This window comes from Ipomoea nil, unplaced genomic scaffold, assembly GCF_001879475.1.
Source record: "Ipomoea nil cultivar Tokyo-kokei standard unplaced genomic scaffold, Asagao_1.1 scaffold1421, whole genome shotgun sequence".
NCBI lineage: Eukaryota > Viridiplantae > Streptophyta > Magnoliopsida > Solanales > Convolvulaceae > Ipomoea > Ipomoea nil.
The window spans coordinates 8,272,873-8,298,039 of record NW_017617849.1 but is presented as its reverse complement, the minus strand read 5'-3'; the positions used below and the strand labels follow the sequence as shown (position 1 = coordinate 8,298,039).

The 25,167-nt window shown below is 38.0% G+C and overlaps 2 protein-coding genes across 3 annotated transcripts in view; both read right to left on the bottom strand.

The window, feature by feature from the left end:
- Window positions 1-619: 619 nt before the first annotated feature.
- On the bottom strand, window positions 620-13,134 carry LOC109187721 (subtilisin-like protease SBT1.4). Of its 2 annotated transcripts, XR_002055303.1 has the most exons (3): window positions 10,647-13,134; window positions 4,791-4,798; window positions 620-678 (listed from the first exon to the last, which is right to left on the bottom strand). XR_002055303.1 is itself a non-coding variant. In XM_019338014.1 (1 exon), exon 1 carries the CDS (start codon window positions 13,126-13,128, stop codon window positions 10,705-10,707), a length of 2,424 nt encoding a protein of 807 aa, XP_019193559.1. In that variant the 5' UTR covers window positions 13,129-13,134; the 3' UTR covers window positions 10,582-10,704. The 2 variants fall into 2 exon arrangements, 1 of the variants encoding a protein (XP_019193559.1); XM_019338014.1 differs by lacking the exons at window positions 620-678; window positions 4,791-4,798 and having other exon boundaries at window positions 10,582-13,134.
- LOC109187449 (subtilisin-like protease SBT1.4) overlaps window positions 4,068-25,167 on the bottom strand; it is a 45,296-nt gene continuing 24,196 nt past the window's right edge. Inside the window, exon 2 of the mRNA XM_019337636.1 lies at window positions 4,068-4,156. Coding sequence (XP_019193181.1) covers window positions 4,105-4,156 — 52 coding nt within the window. The 3' untranslated portion in view covers window positions 4,068-4,104. The remainder of the gene's footprint in view (window positions 4,157-25,167) is intronic.

Genomic DNA, 25,167 nt, shown 5'->3' with positions numbered 1-25,167 from the left:
TTAAATGCTAAAAATAGGACCATCTATATGAATTTTCGACCACCTAAAAGTGATCTTAAATCAAGTTGAAAGCAAAAAGTGGTCGGAAATAGCAACAAGGGTTTTTTTGGATATATATTAAAAGTGGTCGGAACAAGGCTTTTGACTTGATTTAAGATCATTTTTAGGTGATCGGAAATTTCAGAATTTCCAGTAGTGTTCTAAGATTATAAGGCTTTCACAATATATGTATAAATTTTTGTGAATATGACATTATTTTTTGTAATTTTATGGCCGCCTTAAGTTCTTAAGTCTAAACTATTAAAATTGGGTATGTTGTGTAGTTTAGCCTGGCATTAGGCAAGTTAGGCTTTGAAAATATAGACATGTTGTGTTTGCCAAATCGACCCATTGCATTTGCTTTGGCATGTCGTAATCCGAACTAGACTAATTAATTTATTTTGACAACTCTAATCACATAAATTTCTTATACCTACTAGAATAGGACTCATTAATAAACTATTATATTTTCAATACAATCTCATCATTTCATCAAACTCATAAGATCATATATATACGGATATTAATGAAAATATATTGCAATAATATAATTATAATGATATCATAAAAATATTTGTCCACATAGGAATATAATGAACTAAGCCCATTATTGCATACATTTATTTATGGATATATACACACACCATAATATTCACCGTTGAAAATTTGCCATTTTCCGAAACGCCTGTTCCGACCAATTTGGGTATTCGAAAAAATTCCCCTAGCTATTTTCGACTAACGGAGAAAGTGGTCGGAAATAGCGAACACTTTTCTAAAGCAATCGGAAAAAATGGTCAAGAGAATAACCGGGCTGGTCCAGATTTTCCGAACACCAAGTGGTCAAAATTTCCGACCACTGGTGCTCGGAAAAGTAGAGGCTGAGAACATCGAAATGTGCCCAGTTAAAAAAAAAGTCATTTCACTACAGAGAGATTGAAATATATATATATATATATATATATATATATATATATATATATATATATATATATACGGAGTAATTTATTTTATTGCATGGGCTAAATATGAACAAACTAGGCCCATTCATGCATGCATTTAGACTTTAGAGTTCAGAGTGCATGCAAAGCTCCCCCTTCCCCTAATAGCCAAGTCACAGCTATTGGGCTACTAACCATGTGCGTCCCATCAAACCAGACTAATGACCCCAATACCGATTCAGTCATTGGTGTAACACTTGTAAAAGTCACCACATAAGATTAGTATATTATTTGTCTCACTAAACACCAGCCTGGTTGGTGACACAGTCACGCGGACGTTTTTCGAGGGAATAGCCACTGCTACGGTATAAGCAGGGTTCTTGATTCTCCCCACATTTATAACCGTTCTCTACGGTCGTTTGAGCACTACTGGAAATTATGGAATTTCTGACCACCTGAAAGTAATTTTAAATCAAGTCGAAAGCAAAAACTAGTCGAAAATAGCAACAAAGGTTTTTCCGGATAGCAAAAGTGATCGGAACAAGGCTTTCGACTTGATTTAAGATCACTTTCAGGTGATCGGAAATTCTATAATTTCCAGTAGTGGAGAATTTCAGGTGGTCGGAAATTCCATATGGCCGAAAACGTTTCGTAGTTCAGACGCTTGGGAGGGCGTTAGTCGTGCAGAAAAACCATGGGCAACACGGAAGGGAGTGAGTATATATGAGTGAATGCTACATGCACAGAAATCTAGCTGCGCTGATGAAGATGCAGATAAGAAGGAAGGAAGTTTTGCGTAAAATGAGCATCAACTCCATATATGGTGGCCTGGCCTGGTTTTTTGCATGAAACACTATTCCCACTCATATATGGTGCATGAAAAACACGATAGATTCCTATAAATTAAATGTGATTCACCTAAATTTCTTATTATTGGATGTGGTCCAATTTCTCTACACTCTCTTGTCATTGTATGTGTATTTATCTTCTTCCCACCATTATTCTGTAAATTCACCATCAACTACTGCAGATAATGGTCCTATTTTCAGCATGTGAACAAAAATTGAACTTACCTGGTACGTATAGTAGTTGAATGAATTAATGATTCATTATTTCATACATAAAAGTATTATAATTATTGATATTGATAAGTGTATTTGTTACACATTTTACCCCATTCTTTGACCAAGTTTGGTGAAGAAATAGGGAGATTTTTTTTAAATTTTTCGTCGAAGGGTTCTGGTGGACAGAAAAACTGACGACCAAATAAAGGTGGTTAGAAATTAAAATGTCAGCAAATTGAAAATTTTTAAATTGGTCTTCTTTCCTTTATATACATCCCCCCTGCTCAGTTCTTTCAATCATTTTTTACCTTTACCTTTTACCCCTTTCTACTGATTTTTTAATTTTTTAATTATTGTAGTACGTGCAGAGCGAGTTGGCCTGATACATGGCTTATTCAATCGCTATTGCGGGACCGTGGTCCACACATGTCCAAAACGACTCCGTCTCCTTATTTAAGAGACCGTTATCCTTAATTGCGAAATTTTTTCACGCGACCTACATTTTCCTCTCTATTGTTTCTTCCTTAATTCCGCTGCTGCATCATACATCATTTTTATAACTCATAAATTACATTATTCTAAAGCATAAAATACATTATCTTAATACATAAGTTAGGTTCATTATTCTTAACATAAAGTACATTATTCTGACCAATAAACTACTTTATTCTAACTCATCATAATGTCTATTATCTAAACACATGATGGTCAGTTCATCAACACTTGAGAGCTTACTAAAATATACATTTTTATAACTCATAAAATACATTATTTTAAAGTATAAAGTACATTATTATAAATCATGGACAATCGCAAAACTTATCAAAAGTACATTATTCAAACAAAAAATGGACAGCTCGTGAATGAACACTTAAGAACTTACCCAACATACACATTTTTATAATTCATAAAGTATATTATTCTAACTCATAAAATACATTATCTTACCCCACAAGATTCATTATTCTAACACATAAACGACTGAGCGGACGTCATTATTAACTAACAGAAAAAAAAAAGATGTATGTAAACATCAAAACGACATCATTTAAAAACGTGATTCACATTTATGCACAATAATAAATTGGGAGGGAGGGAGGGAGCATCTTTTTTTATAAAGGATCGATTTTACTCGATATACATAAATGCGTTCCACCTACCATATATATATATATATATATATATATATATATATATATATATATGAAAAAGTTCAAATGCGGCGATGTTCTTAGATGGGTGCGACGAAATTTCAGAATACACTAACAGTGTTAACAACATGCACTAACAGTGTAAGGTAAACACGCCACAATAAAATGTAAAAAAATATCAAAAAATACACAATAAATTGGCCTTAGGTGGAAATTTGATATGTACTTATTTGTCTATATTTTCCTCCCTTTCACTAAGTCATTTTGTTTGTAGATCATTTCAAATTTCATGAGATAAGGACTAAATTGTGTTATTTTGCAAAGAGTTTGGTTTGGAAAGTGATAAATGCTTATTTGTCTATATTTTTCTCCCTTTCACTAAGTCGTTTTGCTTATACATCATTCCAAATACCATGAGATTAAGACTAAATTGTGTTATTTTACAAGGAGTTTGGTTTGAAAAGTTTTGGAAGCAAAGATGAGTATTTAATTTGCATGCATTTTGGTGGGCATTGGAGTCAAATGAAACATTTTGGCTGCATTAGGAGTCCATGAGAACCAATGAGAAGCTAAGAGGATGGACAAAACACTTCCAAGGGAGCCTAAGAGTAGTGTATTCAATGGTCTTAATCATTTGGGCAAACCAAAATAAAAAAGGAGCAAAAGATCAAATATACTTATATGGATATTAATGAAAATATATTGCAATAATTATAATGATATCATAAAAACATTTGTCCACCATAATAGATTATGTGTGGATTTATTTCATTGCTTAGGCTACGTTACATAGGAATGAACTAAGCCTATTATTGCATACATATATTTGTGGATATATCCACGTACCATAATATATATTTTATTGCATAGGCTACATAGGAACAAACTAGGCCCATTCATGCATACACGCATTTAGAGTTCAGACTTCAAAGCCCCCCCTTGCCACATCACAGCTATTGGGCTACTAACAAAGTGTGTATTATAATTATCACTCCAGACTAATGACTCGTATGCCCCCAGATTAATTGGTGTAACGCTGGTAAAAGTCACCTCATAAGATAATATATCGCTTCTCTCAGTAAACACCAGCTCATTTGGCGACACATTCATATGCACAGCGCCTGGGGGAGAAATACTCCATTGTGCCGTATAATTAACGTTTTTTACCTTTCCCACATTTGTAACGGTTCTCTTGTACTTTACCATCCGGAGATTATTTTTAAAAACAACAGAAAATGAAGGGTAATTTAGAGAGTCGGGATTACCCAAATTTCGCCCGTTGCAATCCACCAGAGGACCATCCCGCACGAACAACGCAATTTGCTTGCTAGTATACCCAATTGTACATAAAAAATTCACATAATCATCAATTCCGGTATCATAGACCAGACCCGGATCTGCTGCCTTGTTTGGATTAACATGTCCAGATCCATGAAAATAGGGCACGGATGGTTGTCCAGTGGAAAGATCTATGAGACTATTACCGGAATTATCCTGAGTGACGGCTGTTGTCATGAGTGCAGACTTGATGGCAGCTGGGCTACAGTTTGGACAGATGTTTCGAAGCAGGGCAGCTAATCCACTGACATGAGGACATGCCATGGAGGTGCCGGACATAATATTGAATTCCGTTTTTCTTTTATCAGCGCTGCTTTGGGAGGGGCCTTTAGTGTCAATCCAGGCGGCTAGAATGTTAACTCCGGGTGCAATCACATCTGGTTTGAGAATTTCTGGAGTCCAGTAATTGGGTCCCCGGCTTGAGAAAGCTGCCACCCGCGGTGCAGACGGAGAATTTCCGATTACTGTTCCTTTGAATTCAATTTTAGCAGTTGCCAATGGAGACGACTTTACATATTCCCGGATTATGTCTCCGTCCGCTACGGTAACGACTGAGGTTGGAACCATATCAGCGTTGGCCTGAAGCTGGAAGCCATAGGGAAGTGGGTTAGGAATGATCATTCCATAGCCACCAGCCCCCAATACAGCAACGCCTTTATCAACAACGGAAGTGTTTCCTGGCTCACAAAACACGATCTTGCCAATAACTTTTGAAGCGTTAAGTCGTCCGGAAAGACAGCAAAGGCTGTTGGCCTGACCACCGTAGACGACTGTAACTGGGTTTGAGCTTGGCGGTACGCCGGAGTACAAGGAAGTGCCAGTGAAGCTCCGGCCATTCCCTAGTGTCACAACAGCCGGGAATTCCCTATTTATAGTGGAAGCACCCACCGTCAACATCCATGGCGCGATGTTTCTAGCAGTGTATGGATTGGGGCCATAATTTCCAGTAGCGCAGGAGACGACCACACCTTTCTGCACCGCACCAAAAGTTCCAAGTGCGATGGGGTCCTCATAGTACGGCCTAGGGGAGACACCAAACGAAAGCGAAAGCACGTGCACACCGTCTGCAACAGCTTGATCTATCGCTGAAAGAATATCGGAATCGGTACAGCCTGCATGCGCAGAGCCCAGGCAAACTTTGTAAACCGCTATTTTGGCTTTTACCGCCGTGCCTCTGGCTTCACCCTGTGCGTATCCGAAAAGGTTAGCGTTTTGAACCATAGATCCAGCTGCAATAGAGGCAACATGTGTGCCATGCCCGTTCGTATCTCTGGCTGTTAACCATAATTCATCTATTGGCTTTCCAGTAGCAGCTACAAAGCCTTTGTGAAAAACACGGGCACCAATGATTTTATTATTACACGAAGTCGCCGGAAAATCTGCACCCACCTGGCACTTGTTCACCTAACTGCTAGGCTTGGGAGATAGACCATGGCCGGAGAAGCTACGCCTTTCCGGCCAGATTCCAGTGTCCACAACACCCACTATAATATCAGCTCCATAATCAGATTCTGGCCAGATACCAGAAAAGTCAGTTAAGCCTGAGAATTGAGGGGCCTTAGTGGTCTGGAGCTGGTGGAGCTGGTCCGGAAGGACAGAGATCACGCCCGGAACGTTTCGTAGTTGAGACGCTTGGGAGTAGGGATGTCAAATGGGCGAACCGGTTGGGTTTTGGACTAGCCCTACAGGGTTGGTGGACTTGTTGGCTTGGGCTAAAATGGATTTTTATTTTTTCTTTTTGAGTTGGGTTGGACCTAACCCTGAACAACGGGTTGTTGGTTAATCCAACGGGCTAAATCACTAAACAAATTTTTTATTACAAATAGAGTAGGTTCATAACTATATATATATATATATATATATATATATATATATACTACACACGCAGTGTGTGTGTACTGTGTGTGTAGTATGTATGTATATATATATATATATATATATATATATATATATATATATATATATATATATATATATATATAGAGTGTGTGTGTGTACAGTGTGTATATATATATAGTGTGTGTGTAGTATATATATTGTGTGTACAGTGTGTGTGTATATATATATATATAGTGTGTGTGGTATATATATTGTGTGTACAGTGTGTAGTATATATATTGTGTGTACAGTGTACAGTGTACAGTGTGTGTCTGTGTGTGTGTGTATATATATATATATATATATATATATATATATATATAGTGTGTGTGTGTGTGTACAATCTGTGTGTAGTGTACATATAATATGTGTAGTGTATAAAAGTACATTATTTCATATATACTATCAAATAATGTACCTTCAATATACAAATAATGTACAATTAATATATTAAAAATGTACCTTTTATTCATGGTCCACACAAGTTGTATAGACTATAGTCCATCCAATAATCATTGAATATTACATGGGCTAGCTCAACAATCCATGAGTTGGCCCAACTCAATCCAATAACCCAATAGGGCCAACCCAATGAGCTTACTTTCTTATTGGATTGATCTTTTTGGATTTTAGCCCTGCAATTTTTAGGGCTTAATGGGCCAGCCCATTGGTTCAGGGCTAAATTGACATCCCTACTTGGGAGGGAGTGAGGCGTGCAGAAAAACCATGGGCAACATGTTCATAGGTGTACAACAGCTCAGTTGAGTGGTTAGAGAGAGGAGAAAGTGTACGAATGATGGATGAATACCAGTGATAATGGGTGGAGAAAGTCAGGGGTTTCTTAGATTTCAACATGAAAACGATAAAGCTCCCCGGTTTCTCCTTCTCTACTGAAACTACAGTAGAAGAAGAAACCCTGCAAACTGAAAGGAGACTACATAATAATAATAAGAATATGAAGAGACGGGAGGAAGGGTGACGAGAAGGAACAGCCATTGATGATTGATCTGAAGGTGTGGATGAATGCACAGAAAAATGCGTTGCTGAATATATAGGCGAAGAATTGAAGGAGCTAGCTAGTATAGGATTTTCAGCATGTGTTTGGCATGCATGCAAAACAACAATAATTGTACTGCAAAGCTAGGCCTGGTACGTGGCTTATTACTATACGATGCTTGCATGCATGCACACCACTTCACATTTATCTATAATAAATTGGGAGCATCTTGCACGGCTGAAAATTATGAAATTTCTGACCACTTTAGATATTCAGAAAAACTTTTGTTGCTATTTCCGACTATTTTTTACTTTTGACTTGATTTGATCACTTTCAGGTGATCAAAAATTTCATAATTTTCAATAGTGTTCTTTTATAAAACAGTTTTTCTGGGTATACATCCAGCATCAAGAGAGTCGAGTTCAACTTCTTAACATTAAATTGTGACATAAATCCTAACAAAGTTTAATTTAACAGTTTTGTTGAACTAAAGACTAAAATTGTGTAACTTTTTTTTTTTTATTATTTATAAAGTTAAGGCATATATTTCCACCACGAAAAGTAATAAACTAAAATAAGTAGTTGAGAATAATTGAGAGACTAAAAGCAAATACTTTCCTTTATATACTGAATCTAGTTAAGACAATTAACCAGTATTCATATTTCCTTCAGCTTAACCAACAATTTAAAACCAGCTTGTATTAATTTCTTTTTAATCTGCTTTCTGAGAAGCATTCATTCATCCTCACCTTGTTCATAGTCATTTCCATGCATCACTACTGGGATTCTCGTCGTCGTCATTTCCGACCAATATCTTCGTTCAACAAAGATATTAATTGATACTTTGTTAAAAATTTCAAATTTTCGTAGCTAATGATAAATGGACAAAAAGTTAACACTAGTACAAAAATAAACAAAGGAGACTCACTTTTGACAACTATTCTTAAAAGAAGGGTGGTGTTTTCTTTAAAAAAATTAAAAAAAAAAAAATAAACTCACAGGTGACATAAATATAAATATTTGCATAAGAATCTGCAACTCTTTCTAAACAGAACGGTCGCGGTCTGGAAAAAAAAAAAAAAAAAAAAAAGCGGTTGGTTTTCCGCGATTGTTCCTTCACAGAACAGTAGCGGAAGATCAACTGCATTTTAAAAAATACATAAATAATTAGTTTCTGCGACTGTTCCAACGGGAAAGGTGGCGGAAAGTTAACCAAAATAAGCCTTCCCAGGTCATATATATCTAATGTGTATACGTGGTAAATCATACTCTGTGTTACCGGCCGCTCTTATTGAAAGTTAAATTTGTAACCTTATAATTACTAGTTAACATTGATTGGTTCTTAAGTTTGGGATTTAAATTTAAATTTCTTTTTTTTTTTTTCAGAAAGAAACCAAAACGAAATTGGAATGCTATCATTGATTGCCCAATTTTGGGGCAAAAGAGCAATTAGTTAACATTGATTGGTTCTTAAGTTTGGGATTTAAATTTAAATTTCTTTTTTTTTTTTCAGAAAGAAACCAAAACGAAATTGGAATGCTATCATTGATTGCCCAATTTTGGGGCAAAAGAGCAATTGTACTCATGACCATATTTTCAACGAAGTTTGGCAGCTTGACTCTACCGCCTTAACTGAGGCTCAAACTTACAACCTCCCATGTGAGAGTTCAACCTGGGTGCCATCTGAGCACAAGGTGCAAGCAATTAATATAAAGCAACGAAAATGAAACTAAGAATTAATATAATATATATCAATACCCTTTCAAATTTCAAATATATATACAATTAGGGGCGTTTGGTTCAGGTTATATAGGATAACCAAGGTTATATTTGCTTGGTAATATAAGATTCTCATGTCTAGTTCAGGTTATGTAATTTTCTCAGGGAATGTCAAATAACCTCCGCATTAAGTTTTTAGCTATTGGAAGGGAATGTGAGATACCTTCCAATTTATTAGTGTGTGTGTGTTAGTAATAATATTATAGTCTAATAGGTTAGTGATGAAAGTTTAATTGACTTTTCCTAGCCTATTCTATAGGAGACTATTGTACTCCCTACTCCTATAGGACTCTACTATTGTAACTGTATTGGTTAATCAATCAAATACTTATAGACTTAATTACTCTCATCGTGTGTATTGTCTAATCTAAATTTTATGTGACGTTAATAGGTTATCGGTTCAGAAATCAAATGTAAAAATCTTACATATATTAGACTAATTAAAAGTACAAAATATAATTATATTTATTTCATTTAAACAAACATATCCAAAATATAATTGTATTTTCTATCTTGATGCTTGATTTATGATTATTGCAAAAAGGGGAAGAACTCTAACCTAGGGTTGTATATTGTTAATGCTTGGTGTACAACATTCATTGGCATGTTTTGGAGGATCCTTGGCCTCAATGAGAGTTGGGTCAAGATTCCAAGCCACTCCTTGCATAAACTCGATTTTTCCTATGAAAATTGGGAAAATTGGGGGTTTTAGATGCTTTGTGTTCTTGAAGAATTTGGTGTTGATTCACCACGAAAGTGGGGCAATTCCTTGTTCTAATCCTTGTTAATTTGCTCACTTGAGTGACTTATTGACTATGATTCCTACGTGCATCCCCTCTATTCCTTGGTTGTGTGATTTTCCACAATCCTTAGGTTGTGCTATGTATCTAGAAGATAATGCTCCCTAGCTTGAGTCATATTTCTTTATTTCGTGTTTACATCTTGTTCATATGTGTTCGTGTTATTTTGTTTAGTTACCGTAGTCTTTAACTCCGTTATGATTTGCATAGCTTCTTGTTGGTTTCCTTATACTATGCCTAGTTTATTGCGATTGCATATTGCGTGTCATAACCCCCAATCCCCTGAGGACGACATTTCACACCCGTATACTCACCATCACTCATTTTTGCTACAATCAATTAATCACGAGAGTGGTTCGTAGACTAGGATACCTACATGCATTCCCTCTTGATTTCTTGGTTATTTGTTCTCCCTAATCCCATAAGTTGTTAAAGTATCTATATGATAATGCTCCCTAACTTTGAGTCCTATTTCTTTATTTTGTATTTATCTTTGTGTGTATGTGTTAGTCTTACCATTTCCTTAAACTTCTAGTTTGGTTAACTTCTTGTTGATTGTGTATGAATTTATTATTTAAGTGCTTGGGCCACGTTACATAGAAAGGAACTAAGCCCATTATATTATTGCATACATATATTTGTGGATATATCCACTATAATAATAATTTATTTTATTACATGGGCTACGTAGGAACAAACTAGGCACATTCATCCATACATTTAGAGTTCAGACTTCAAAGCGGCACCTTGCCACATCACAGCTATTGGGCTACTAACAATGTGTGTCCCATCGCTCCAGACTAATGACCCGTATGCCCCCGCATCAGTTGGTGTAGCGCTTGTAAAAGTCACCTCATAAGATAATATATCGTTTCCTTCACTAAACTCCAACCTATTTGGTGACACATTCACATTCACCGCATTTCGGGGAGAAATATTCCCTTGTGCCACATAAACAACATTTTTGACCGTTCCCACATTTTTAACGGTTCTCTTGTACTTTACCGTCAGGAGATTATTTTTTAAAACAACCGAAAACGAAGGGTAATTTAGAGAGCCGGGGTTACCCAAATTTCGCGTGCTGCAATCCACCGGAGGACCATCCCGCAGGAACAACGCAATTGTCTGGCTATCATACCCAATGGTACATAAAAAATCCACATAATCATCAATTCCGGTATCATAAACCAGACCCGGATCTGCTACCCTGGTTGGATCAACGTGCCCAGATCCATGAAAATAGGGCACGGATGGTTGTCCGGTAGAAAGATCTATGAGACCATTCCCGGAATTATCCTGAGTGACGGCTGTTGTCATGAGTGCAGACTTGATGGCACCTGGGTTCCATAGTGGATAGAGCTTTTGAAGCATGGCGGCCAATGCACTAACATGAGGACATGCCATGGAGGTGCCGGACATAATATTGAATTCCGTTCTTCTATCATCAGCGCTGCTTTGGGAGGGGGCTCGTGCGCCGGTCCAAGCCGCTAGAATGTTAATTCCCGGTGCAATCACATCCGGTTTGAGAATTTCAGGAGTCCGTATATTGGGGCCGCGCCCTGACATAGCCGCCACACGCGGTGCCGACGGAGAAGGTCCGATTACTGTTCCCCGGAATTCAAATCTAGCAGTTGGCGATAAAGAAGTGGACCTTACATAATTCCTGATTATTTCTCCGTCCGGTGCGGTTACGACTGAGGTGGGAATCAGATCAGCATTGGCGACAAGCTCGTAGCCTTCATAAGGCAGGTTAGGAACTATCATTCCTACGCCTCCAGCCCGCTTTACAGCAAGTCCTTTATCAACAATACCGCCTCCTTGCTCACAAAACACGATTTTGCCAGTGACTTTTGAAGCGTCGAGTTGTCTGGAAACACAGTCAACGCTGTTGGCGTCGGCGCCGTAGACCACTGAAACTAGGTTTGGGCTTGGTGGTGCGCCGGAGTACAAGGAGGTGCCGGTGAAGGTCCGGCCATCCCCAAGGATCACCACAGCCGGGAATTCCCTATTAATGGTGGAAGCACCAACCGTCAAAATCCATGGAGCGATGTTCCTAGCAGTGTATGGACGGGGGCCATAATTTCCAGCAGCGCAGACGACGTTCACACCATATTCCACCGCACCAAAAGCTCCAATTGCAAGGGGATCCTGACTGTAATCCCTAGCGGCGCCGGAAGCGCCGCCATCTGGACCACCAATCGAAAGCGAAAGAACGTCCACACCGTCTTTAACAGCTTGATCCATCCCAGCAAGAATATCGGAATCGGCACAGCCGCCTCGATAGCAAACTTTGTAAACTGCAATTCTGGCCTTTGTGGCTATGCCTCTGGCTTCTCCCTGTGCGTATCCGAAAAGGTTAGCGTTCGCAACAGCAGATCCAGCTGCAATAGAGGCAACATGTGTGCCATGCCCGTTGTTATCTCTGGGTGATGACGTTTCCGCCGATACTTCATCGTCTATTCGCTGCTGCTTTCTAGTTCTAGTTCTAGTAGCAGCTTGGTAACCGGTGTAATAAGAACGAGCACCAATGATTTTATTATTGCACGAAGTCGCCGGAAAATCTGAACCCACCTGGCACTTGCTCATCCAACTAGGAGGCCTGGGAGATAGACCCTGGCCGGAGAAGCTAGGCCTTTCCGGCCAGATTCCGGTGTCCAGAACACCCACTATAATATCAGCTCCGTAATCAGAGACGCGCCAGAGACCAGACGGGTCACTGTCACTTAAGCCTAAGAATTGAGGGGACAAAGTGGTCTGGAGCTGGTGGAGGTGATCCGGAAGGACAGAGATCACGCCGGGAACATTTCGCAGTTGAGACGCTTGGGAGGGCGTGAGGCGTGCAGAAAAACCATGGGCAACACGTTCATAGGTGTACAACAGCTCAGATGAATGGTTAGAGAGAGGGGAAAGTGTACGAATGATGGATGAATACCAGTGATGATGGGTGGAGAAAGCCCTGGGTTTCTCAGATTTCATCATGAAAACGATAAAGCTCTCCGGTTCCTCCTCCTCTACTGAAACTACAGTAGAAGAAGAAACCATGCAGACTGAAAGGAGACTACATAATAACAATAAGAATACAAACAGAAAGGAGGAAGGGAGGGAAGAAACAGCCATTGATCTGATGCCAGTGACTGCATGCATGTGAAGGTGTGGATGAATGCACAGAAAAATAATATATGCTTGAATATATAGGCGAAGAAGGAGCTAGGATTTTCAGCACGTGGATGACAAGCCAAAGAACAATAATTGTACTGGAAAGCCAGGTCTGGTACGTGGCTTATTACGATGCCTGGCACACCACTTCACATTTGTCCATATATATAATAAATTGGGAGATTTTTTTAGTACATTATTTATGTATATAACGTATGAAGTTACATTATTTAAATACTAAAAATATATAATTTTGTAGAGATTCAATATACAAATAATATGTTTTTAGTGCACATTATATTCACGGAAATTACATCATTATTGAAATTATAGTTAAAAATACATTATTTTGTATAATATGTATTTAATATATAAATAATATATTTTTAATATATTAAAATGTATCTTTTTATGATCTACACAATGATCCACACAATAATTTGCCACATATACGTCAAATATATTGTGCTCAGATGGCATGTAGTGACTTCTCTCATGTAGGAAGTCATGAGATCTAGTCTCAGTGAAGGTATTGAGAAAGTAATAGTCAGCACCATTTTAAGAAAAAAAACCCCTAGCCTAACTCACCGAGGTCCAATTTGGACGAGGACCACTGGACCACCATGAAGTCCTCGTCTAATAAATAAATAAAATAACCGTATTTAAGCACGTGGATTGCCGAAGAACAAATGAACAATAATTGTAGGCGAAGCCTAGTACGCGACTTATTACGATCAATAGTTATTGTAGAACAAATGAACAATAATTGTAGGCGAAGCCTAGTACGCGACTTATTACGATCAATAGTTATTGTATGGATTTTAACGATATTGTTTTAGACCATGATCCAAATAACTGGGCCTATTACGCTGGCACACTTCACATTTATGTATCCACAATAAATTGGGAGCATCTATGCATGCATTTTCTTTTATAAAAGGGTTTTCCTGGGCATACGTTCCACCTACAAAGGCTACAATATTAATTATGCATAACACCAAGATTATTATTTCTTTCTCAATGATTAATACCATACTAATTTAATAGAGATTTATGTACGTAAGAATCTAATTGATAATAAGCCACTCTTAGCTTATTATTGCAAAAACAAACAATAATATGAGTTAAGATCAGAGTTGTCTCACTTGCTTCGAAAGGTGGAACCAAATTGGTGAAGCATAATTCTTGATTCATGTCAACACTCTCTTGATCAGAACATAGAATTAATTATTTAAGTTTTTTAGTACTGTTTAATTTTAACTAACTATATATATATATATGAAGTTTTCCAGGTTTTACATTGGCCATTTAGCCTGGTGGTATACCAATTGTTGAGTAAAATGATATCGTGGTCCTCAGCTCGCCCCACTCCCACTACCAAAAATGGAAGACAAGTCTTCATCACCCAAAAAAGTTGGCAGGAAGAATTCAATTCTTCCCAGTCATTATCAGTGGACCAAAATGAATCGCATCTGATACCAAATGTTATGGCCCGAGATATCTAGGATTAGGTCACAGGTCTAGAGCTTAAAGAATGAAAATGAAGTGTTTCTGGAGTGCTTCTTCTCCCAAATCTTTCTTTAATAGAAAGCCAAATATTCTGAATTTCCAAAGTCCCCCTTTATACAAAATAATATAAAACTACCCACTACCTAAATGCAGGTAACTACCTAAGAAAGTGACTATCCCACTACAATATAATAATAATAATAATAATAATAATAATAATAATAATAATAATTGTAACCAGGTGTAACAGTTCTCAACTTCTCGTGAAGGGGTGGTGGTCATCGTCTTTTATCTGCTTAGTCATTTTGAAACGGCTCACATTCTGCTTAATGTAATAATTGTAACCCTCTTTGAAAATTAAGAAAAATTAAATAAATTTGAATCCTTATCATTCATGATTTGAATGCCATAATTTAACTGTAACTGCCGTTTTATCTTTTTTTTTTTTTTTTTTTTTTTTTTTCCTTTCTCCTGGGATTAAGTTTAATTGCTATGAATACGAAGCAGGAACAGCCATTGATGATGATCGAGGATGCATATATACATGCCAGTAACTATGAAAGTGAGTATGAATGAATGCTACTCAGAAAGCTGATGATGATGAAGATGCAGATAAGAACGAAGGGAGTTTTGTGTAAAATCACTATCAACACTGCGGATAGATAACCCTATTTTCAGCACGTGCATTGAATAGCTGAACAACAATTAACAATAATTGTACTAGATACCCAAGTACGTGAGGCTATGCAACCCTATTATTTTAACTTTTTACTTATCATCAGTTAAATTCAATTTTATCGATCAGTACGTGTTGGTGACCTGAAATTTCGATTAACTTTTTGTGCATTTATCATTAATTAATGACAGAAAATTGTAATTTTTAACAAAGTACCCACTAATACTTTTGTTAGACGGAAATGTTGGTCGGAAATGATGAGAATTATATTCCAACAGTGATGCATGGCAATAACTATGAAGGTGAGTATGAATGAATGCTTCTCAGAAAGCAGATGAAGAAGATGCAGATAAAAACGGATGGAGTTTTGTGTATAATCACCATAAGTCCATATAGATAACCCTCTTCTTTTAACAGTCCATATAGATAACCTTATTTTTAGCACGTGCATGGATGGCCCAGCAAAGCCGTACAGCACAGAATATGTTCAAGTTAAGAATTACCTGCCCCATGGGCAATTTAATTGTTCACACTGAAGTTTGGGAAGAATGATTATGATTAAGTTTTACCAACGGTAATGTGGGAGCAACCTTTCAAAAGTGAGTGACTTCTTGTGGACAATAATCAAATGTCAAAAGAATTTTAATTGAGAATGATAAAAATGTCACTTATTCAAAATACTAAGAATAAAGATGAAAAAAAGTTAGAAGGTTATTTTTGAAACACAACCAAAGATAGCTTTTCAAAATAAGTTCTTATTTTAAACTATTAGCTTATTTTAAGAACATTAACAAACAAGGTTTATAACTTATTAGTAACTTAAAATAAACTATAAGCTCTGCCAAACAGAGCCTTATATAACAAATAAACAATAATATGGTCCACTTAAGAATTACCTCACTCGCCGCGAAAAGGGTGACAAAGTTGGTTTACAGCTCTTGGCCGCGTTACGTTGGACGAGGTCTGATCTTCCCAAAAACTATATCTCAAAGCTAGTAGAAGAGAGAGTTGAAAACAACGGAAAAAGATGGGTAATTTAGAGAGCCAGGATTACCCAAATTTCGCGTGCTGCAATTCACCGGAGGACCATCCCGCAGGAACAATGCGATTTTCTGGCTATCATACTCAATGGTACATAAAAAATCCACATAATCACTAATTCCAGTATCATAGACTAGACCGGGATCTGCTGCCTTGGTTGGATCAACGTGTCCAGACCCATGATAATAGGGCACGGATGTTTAATTTGTCCAGTGGAAAGATCTATGAGACTCCTTCCGGAATTATCCACAGTGACAGTTGTTGTCATGAGTGCCGACTTGATGGCACCTGGGTCCCAAAGTGGATAGAGCTTTTGAATCATGGCAGCCAATCCACTAACATGAGGACATGCCATGGAGGTGCTCGAATATCTCCAGCCATAGTCGTTGGTATTGCCACAAGATGGTAAACTTGTCATCTTGCAGAATAAAGACTAGTATTTTATCTACCACTTCTCTCCCGAATACTTGATGGTGCGTGTATACTGAACACGGGAGTTGTGGAGGACTATTTTGCTTAAAAGCCTACATCCCATCAACGTATGCAGATATTCAGTTAAAACTTAACTGAATATCCTGAGTTGCCTAACAAATTAAGCCACTAACTGACTTAATCTTCCACTTGTATCACAACCACTTAATTAATACAATATATTATAATATATTATATTAGGGAAAATACTTACTTCTATAATCAGTGGAGGTTTGGGAGGGGCCTTTAGTGTCAATTCAGGCGGCTAGAATGTTAACTCCTGGTGCAATCACATCTGGTTTGAGAATTTCAGGCGTCAAGTAATTGGCCCCCGGCTTGAGAAAGCGGCCACACGCGGTGCCGACGGAGAAGCTCCGATTACGGTTTCTCCTCTACTCAAACTACAGTAGAAGCAGAAACCATGCAGACTGAAAGGAAACTACATAATAATAATAAGAAGAATGTGAAGAGAAAGGAGGAAGGAACAGCCATTGATCTGTTGAGGATGACTGCATGTGAAGGTGTGGATGAATATATGTACACAAAAATAATATATAGGCCCGCGAAGAAGGAGCGCGCTAGAATTTTCAACACGTGGAATTGTGGATGGCATGCCAAAGATCAGTATAATAATTGTACAGCAAAACCGAGGCCTGCATCCATGGCACGTGGCTTATTACGATGGATAGATTATATATGGCACACCACTTCACATTTATCCATAATGAATCGGGAGCATCTTCTTTTATAAAAGAGTTTTTCTTCTCCCATGTATTGCGTACACCAACATGAAGATAGTTGACATCAAATTATAATTGCACTAAAGACTAAAATTGTGTAATTTTTTTTTTTTTTAAAGTTAGGGCATATATTGTTGACCTTGCAATTATCGACACGACTTGTTAATACGACACAAAACCGGACACAAAAATAACAAATTAGTGTTTAGCTTTAACGTGTCTCGGATCGTTAACGGGTTGACTCGTTAAGGACCAATTATTTTTCGTGTTTTAATGGGTCAACCCGTTAAACCTATTAAGAACCCATTTAACCCGTTAATATTATCATGTTAACTCGTTAACCCAAACTGTTTATAATCCGCTAAAAACCATTGTCATGAATAAGATTACGTACAAAAGATATAGTATGTCGTTTCCCTCACTAAACTCCTACCTATTTGGTACCACATAAACAACATTCTTTACGATTCCCATATTTTTAATCGTTCTATTGTACTTTACCGTCTAAAAATTATTTTTAAAAACAATGAAAAATTAAGAATAATTTAAAAAGGCTAAATTCCTCAAATTTCTCGTGTTGCAATCCACCAAAGGACCATCCCACATGAACGTCAAAATATTTGTAAATTTATTTTATTACATAGGATACATAAAATTAAAATAAGCCCCTTTTTTTTTACATACATTTAAAGTGCAAATTGTGAACCCATTATACCCAAATAAGAGCCATTGGACTACTAACAATGTATACACATCATCTTCTCATACTAACGATTTGTATGACTTATTAAGACCTTTTGATCTTGCATTTATAAAAATTATCTCATACGATAATCTATCATTCCCATCAGTAAATTAATGATTCATAATTAATTATTGTACCTAAGACTTCCACATGGACACATTGTAGTTCTAAGATTATTGGCATTCACAATATATGTATAAATTTTTGTGAATATGACATTATTTTTTGTAATTTAATGACATTAGGTTCTCTCAATACAATCTCATTTTGTGGAAATCATAAGATATACTTTATACTAATATAAATGAGATTATATTGCAATAATTACAATAATATATAACATAAAAATATTTATCCACCATAATAATTTATATATAGATTTATTCATTACTATACATGGGCTACACAAAGATAAATTAAACTACACCCATGTTTGTACCCACCATAATAATCTATATGTGGATATTTTTTATTACATAGGATACATAAGAAGGAACTAGGCACATTTCTACACCACACTTATACATAGATTTATCCACCATAATAATCTATATGTGGATATTTTTTATTACATAGGATACATAAGAACGAACTAGACACATTTTTACACCACACTTATACATAGATTTATCCACCATAATAATATATATTATGTGGATTTATTCTATTATTACACGTGAAACAAACAAGGCCCATTCATCCATACGTTTAGAGTTCAGACCTCAAAGTCATCCCTTGCCACATTACAGCTATTGGGCTACTAACCTTGTGTGTCCCATCACTCCAAACTAATGACCCGTATGCCACCGTCTGAGTTGGTGTAAGGCTTGTAAAAGTCACATCATAAGATAATATATTATTTTCCTCACTAAACTCCAACGTATCCGGCGACACAATCACATTCACAACGTCTTCGGGAGAAATATTAATCCTTTGTACCTTATAAACAACATTTCTTACCGTTCCCACATTTTTAACTGTTCTCTTGTACTTTACAGTCTGGAGATTATTATTGAAAACAACGAAAAATGAAGGGTAATTTAGAGAGCCGGGATTACCCAAATTTCGCTTGCTGCAATCCACCCCATGTTCATCTCCCAGGAAAACCGCGATTTTCTCGCTATCATACCCAATCGTACATAAAAAATCTACATAATCATGAGTTCCGGTATCATAAACCAGACCCGGATCTGCTACCCTGGTTGGATCAACGTGCCCAGATCCATGAAAATAGGGCACGGATGGTTGTCCAGTGGAAAGATCTATTATGGGACTCTCTTCGGATTTATGCACAGTGTAAGCTGTTGTCATGAGTGCAGACTTGATGGCACCTGGGTTCCACAGTGGATAGAGCTTTTGAAGCATGGCGGCCAATCCACTAACATGAGGACATGCCATGGAGGTGCCGGACATAATATTGAATTCCGTTTTTCTTTTATCGGAGGGAGATTGGGAGGGGCCTTCAGTGTCAATCCAGGCGGCTAGAATGTTAACTCCTGGTGCAATCACATCTGGTTTGAGAATTTCAGGAGTCACGAAATTGGGGCCTCGGCTTGAGAAAGCAGCCACACGCGGTGCAGGCGGAGAAGTTCCGATTACTGTTCCCGCGAATTCAATTTTAGCAGTTGGCAATGGAGACGACTTTACATATTCCCGGATTATATCTCCATCGGCTACGGTAACGAGTGAGGTGGGAATCATATCAGCGTTGGCCACAAGCTGGTAGCCATAGGGAGGTAGGTTAGGAATGATGATTCCATAGCCACCAGCCTCCTTTACAGCAACTCCTTTATCAACAATGGGAGTACCGCCTCCTTGCTCGCAAAACACTATCTTGCCATCGACTTTTAAACGGTCGAGTGCTCCGGAAATACAGTAAACGCTGCCGGCGTCACCACCGTAGACCACTGAAACTAGGTTTGGGCTTGGTGCCTCGCTGAGCGGGTACAAGGAGGTGCCGGTGAAGGCCCGGCCATCCCCTAGGATCACCCCAGCCGGGAATTCCCTATTAATAGTGGAAGCACCAACCGTCAAAATCCATGGAGCGATGTTCCTAGCAGTGTATTCACGGGGGCCATAATTTCCAGCAGCGCAGACGACGTTCACACCAAGTTCCACCGCACGAAAAGCTCCAATTGCAATGGGATCCTCACTGTAATCCCTAGCGTGGCCCCCAGCGCCGCCATCATCAACACCAAGCGAAAGCGATAGGACGTCCACATCATCTGAAACAGCTTGATCCATCGCAGCAAGAATATCGGTTTCGGCACAGCCAGTGGACCAGCAAACTTTGTAAACTGCTATTTTGCCTTTTACCGCAGTGCCTCTGGCTTCACCATCTGCGTATCCGAAAAGGTTAGCCTCCGCAACAGCAGATCCAGCTGCAGTAGAGGCAACATGTGTGCCGTGGCCGTAGGTATCTCTGGGTGATAACGTTTGCGCCAATTCTTCATCGTCTATTCGCTGCTGCTTTCTAGTTCTAGTTCTAGTTCTAGTAGCAGCTTGGTAGCCGGAGTAATAAAAACGAGCACCAACGATTTTATTATTACACGAAGTCGCCGGAAAATCTGGACCCGCCTGGCACTTGCTCAGCCAACTATCACGCCTGGGAGATAGACCCTCGTCGGAGAAGCTACGCCTTTCCGGCCAGATTCCTGTGTCCAGAACACCCACTATATAACCGTCTCCGTAATCAGAGCGGTGCCAGAGACCAGATAGGTCACTGTCACTTAATCCTAAGAATTCAGGGGACAAAGTGGTCTGGAGCTGGTGGAGGTGATCCGGAAGGACAGAGATCACGCCCGGAACATTTCGCAGTTCAGAAGCTTGGGAGGGCGTGAGGCTTGCAGAAAAACCATGGGCAACACGTTCATAGGTGTACAAGAGCTCAGATGAGTGGTTAGAGAGAGGGGAAAGTGAATGAATGATGGATGAATACCAGTGATGATGGGTGGAGAAAGTCTCAGGTTTCTTAGATTTCATCATGAAAACGATAAAGCTCTCCGGTTCCTCCTCTTCTACTGAAACTACAGTAGAAGAACAAACCCTGCAGACTGAAAGGAGACTACATAATAACAATAAGAATACAAACAGAAAGGAGGAAGGGAGGGAAGGAACAGCCATTGATCTGATCTATGCTGAATACACAGAAAACTAATATATGCTGAATTTATAGGCGAAGAAGAAGGAGCAAGGATTTTCAGCATGCATGTGCATGGCAAGCCAAAGACAAAAGAACAATAATTGTACTGGAAAGCCCAGTCTGGTACGTGGCTTATTACTATGGTTAGATCATTGCACACCACTTCACATTTATCCATAATAAATTGGGAGCATCGAATCTTCAAAATAAAACAATTTTTCTAACCTAGTATGTACCATCATAAGACAGCTGAGTTTAATATCTTGCCATCAAATTGTAACATAAATCATAATAAAATTTACTCACATGGGCAGCTCAACTGGTCACAGAGATAAAACTTTGGAAAAATGACCAGGGATCGAGTCTCACCAGCTCCTTTGTAGGAGCAACCTCTCAAAGTGAGGGGGGTTCTTTGTGCGCAGTGAGGCCTCTGGAGCAACCTCTCAAAGTGAGGGGGGTTCTTTGTGCGCAGTGAGGCCTCTGGAGCAACCTCTCAAAGTGAGGGGGGTTCTTTGTGCGCAGTGAGCACGGCGTGCTCTAGCCTCTGGAGCAACCTCTCAAAGTGAGGGGAATTCTTTGTGCACAGTGAGCACGGCGTGCGGTTCATGTTCAGTTGAGCAACCTCTCAAAGTGAGGGGAATTCTTTGTGCACAGTGAGCACGGCGTGCGGTTCATGTTCAGTTGAGTGGCGTTGTTCAGTTAAGTTACCATGATTTACATCCTCCCAGATGTACTGTCGGGTTGGGATTCAGCCTTTCGAAGAATCAAAATAAAATTTAATTTAACAGTTTCATTGCACTAAAAGAGCCTTTGGAAGAATCATAATAAAATTTAATTTAACAGTTTCATTGCACTAAAAGACTAAAATTTTGTAACTTTTTTTTTTATTAAGTTAGTATTGCAACCACGCACAAAAAGTAATTAATTAACTAAAACAAGTAGTAGAGAATAATTGAGAGACATAAATCAAATATTTTCCTTTATATATTGTATCTGGTTAAGGCAATATTGATGAGAGTTTACGGTGAATGATTGATTGAACCAACTGAAACTGTTACAACATGATAGCAGACCTATAGGAAAAGCTAACCTGATAAAACTCCTATACAATAGCGAATACAAAGTCAACTAAAGCTCGGCCCAATCCCAATGCAAAGCCCAAACCCTAAAAGGCGGCAAATTATGCTGTGGAACCGTGCCCACCTTGCAAGGCGGGCACAGTTCCAACAAAAACGACGCTGTTCTAAATTTTTAAAAAATTATTTTTCACTTGCCATTAACGGCGTTTCTCTCTTCGCAATCGCACAATTTAAAAATTATGAATCTACTGTATTTAAATCATGAATCTACAGTATAGAACAGTGATGTAAAACTCGGCCGCCTAGCCGCCTAGGCGCTAGGCGGCCACTTACCTTGGAGTTTTGGCCTATAGGCGGCCAAAACTCGGTCGGCCGCCTAGGCGGCCGCCTAGGCGGCCTGGGCGGCCGCTAGGCGGCCTAGGCGGCCTGGGCGGCCGCTAGGCGGCCTAGGCGGTCAAACTCGGCCGAGTCGGTCAACTCGGCCAACTCGGCCGAGTCGACCGATTTCGTCCGATTTTGACCGTTTTTGACCAATTTTGACCGATTTTGTCTGATTTTGACTGATTTTGACCGATGTCGTCTTTCATTAATTATTGATTTTAATATTATTATGACATTATGACTTATAAATTATCATTATTTCATTTATTTAGATGTGTTATTTGAGTGAACGTTGAAAACAACCTCATTATAATTGTCGAACTACAAGTCTGTCACTATTTTTTTTAATTTTTTTGGTGCCCGCCTAGCCCCGCCTAGAATCCGCCTAGGCGCCGCCTAGACCGCCTAGGCGCTAGGCGCTGCCCGGCCGCCCGACTAGCGCCTAGCGCCTACTGCAACCTTGGTATAGAAATTACGAATCTACAGTATTAGGTTTGTGAACATGTGATAGAGCTATATGTTCATATTCCCAATTGTTAAACTCTGTATTCACAAATCACAGAACTATATGTTCATAATTTTATAACTATACAGTTTAGAAATTATGAATCTACAGTACAGATATTATGGATCTGCTGTATAGAAATTATGAATCTACTGTATAGAAATTATAAATTTACTGCATTTAAATTATGAATCTACAGTATAGAAATTATGGATGATAACGATGTCAGTGTGGATGAATGTGAAAACTAATATATGCTGAATATATAGGCGAAGAAGGAGCAAGGATTTTCAGCATGCATGTGCATGGCAAGCCAAAGCCAAAGACAAAAGAACAATAATTGTACTGCAAAGCCCGGTCTGGTACGTGGCTTATTACTATGGTTAGATCATTGCACACCACTTCACATTTATCCATAATAAATTGGGAGCATCTTCAAAATAAAACAATTTTTCTAAGCTAGTATACACCATCATGAAGTATTACTAGAAATTATGGAATTTCGACCACCTGAAAGTGATCTTAAATCAAGTCGAAAGTCTTGTTCAGATCATTTTTTATATTCGGAAAAATTTTTGTTGCTATTTCCGACCACTTTTTGCTTTGAGAATGGTAAAAATGTCAAAAGAATTTTAATTGAGAATGGTAAAAATGTCATTTATTTAAAATACTAAGGATAAAGATAGAAAAATATTATGAGGTTATTTTTGAAACGCTACCAAAGGTAGCTTTTCAAAATAAGCTCTTATTTTAAACTATTAACTTATTTTAAGAACATTAACAAACAATGTTTATAACTTATTAGTAATTTAAAATAAACATAAGTTCTTTCAAACAGAACCTTATATAACAAATAAACAATAATATGGTCTAGTTAAAAAATTACCTCTCTCACCCCGAAAAGGGTGACAAAGTTGGTTTACAGCTCTTGGCCGCGTTATGTTGGACGAGGTCTGATCTTCCCAAAATTATATCTCAAAGCTGGTAGAAGAGAGAGTTCTTACTTCTTAAGTCTAAACTATTAAAACTAGGTAGAGTTAATTATCGAAATGGTCTTTTGACTATAGCACAATTACTAATTTGGTCTTTGATTATTTTTTTCACCAATTAAGTCCATCAACTTTAAAAAGTTTAATCAATTTGGTCCTCCGTTTGTTTTGACGTTAGACATCCGTTAACTTGTGACCAAATTGGTAATTTTGCTATAGTCAATGGACCATTTCGGTAAATAACTTTTCGGAGGAAATGGTGAATGTGATGACTGAAATGGTCTGGTCCCTTGGATATAGTAAAATTACCAATTTAGTCCTGTGTTAAAGGATGTTTAACGGCAAAACAAACGGATGACTAAATTAGTTAAGATTTTTGAAGTTGAAGGACTTAATTAGTCAAAAGAAATAGTTAAGGACTAAGTCGATAATTTTACTATAGTCAAAGAACCATTTCGGTAATTAACTCAATTGGATATGTTGTCTAGTTTAGCCTGGCATTAGGCAAGTTAAATTAGGCTTTGAAAATATAGACATGTGTTTGCCAAATCGACCCATTTTGCTTTGGCATGTCGTAATCCAAACTAAACTAATTTATTTTGACAACTCTAATCACATAATGACATAAACTTCTTATACCTAGCTACTTAGAATATGACTCATTAAACTATTATTCTTTCAATACAATCTCATTTCATCAAACTCATATATAAGATATACTTACGGATATTAATAAGATCAGATCATAA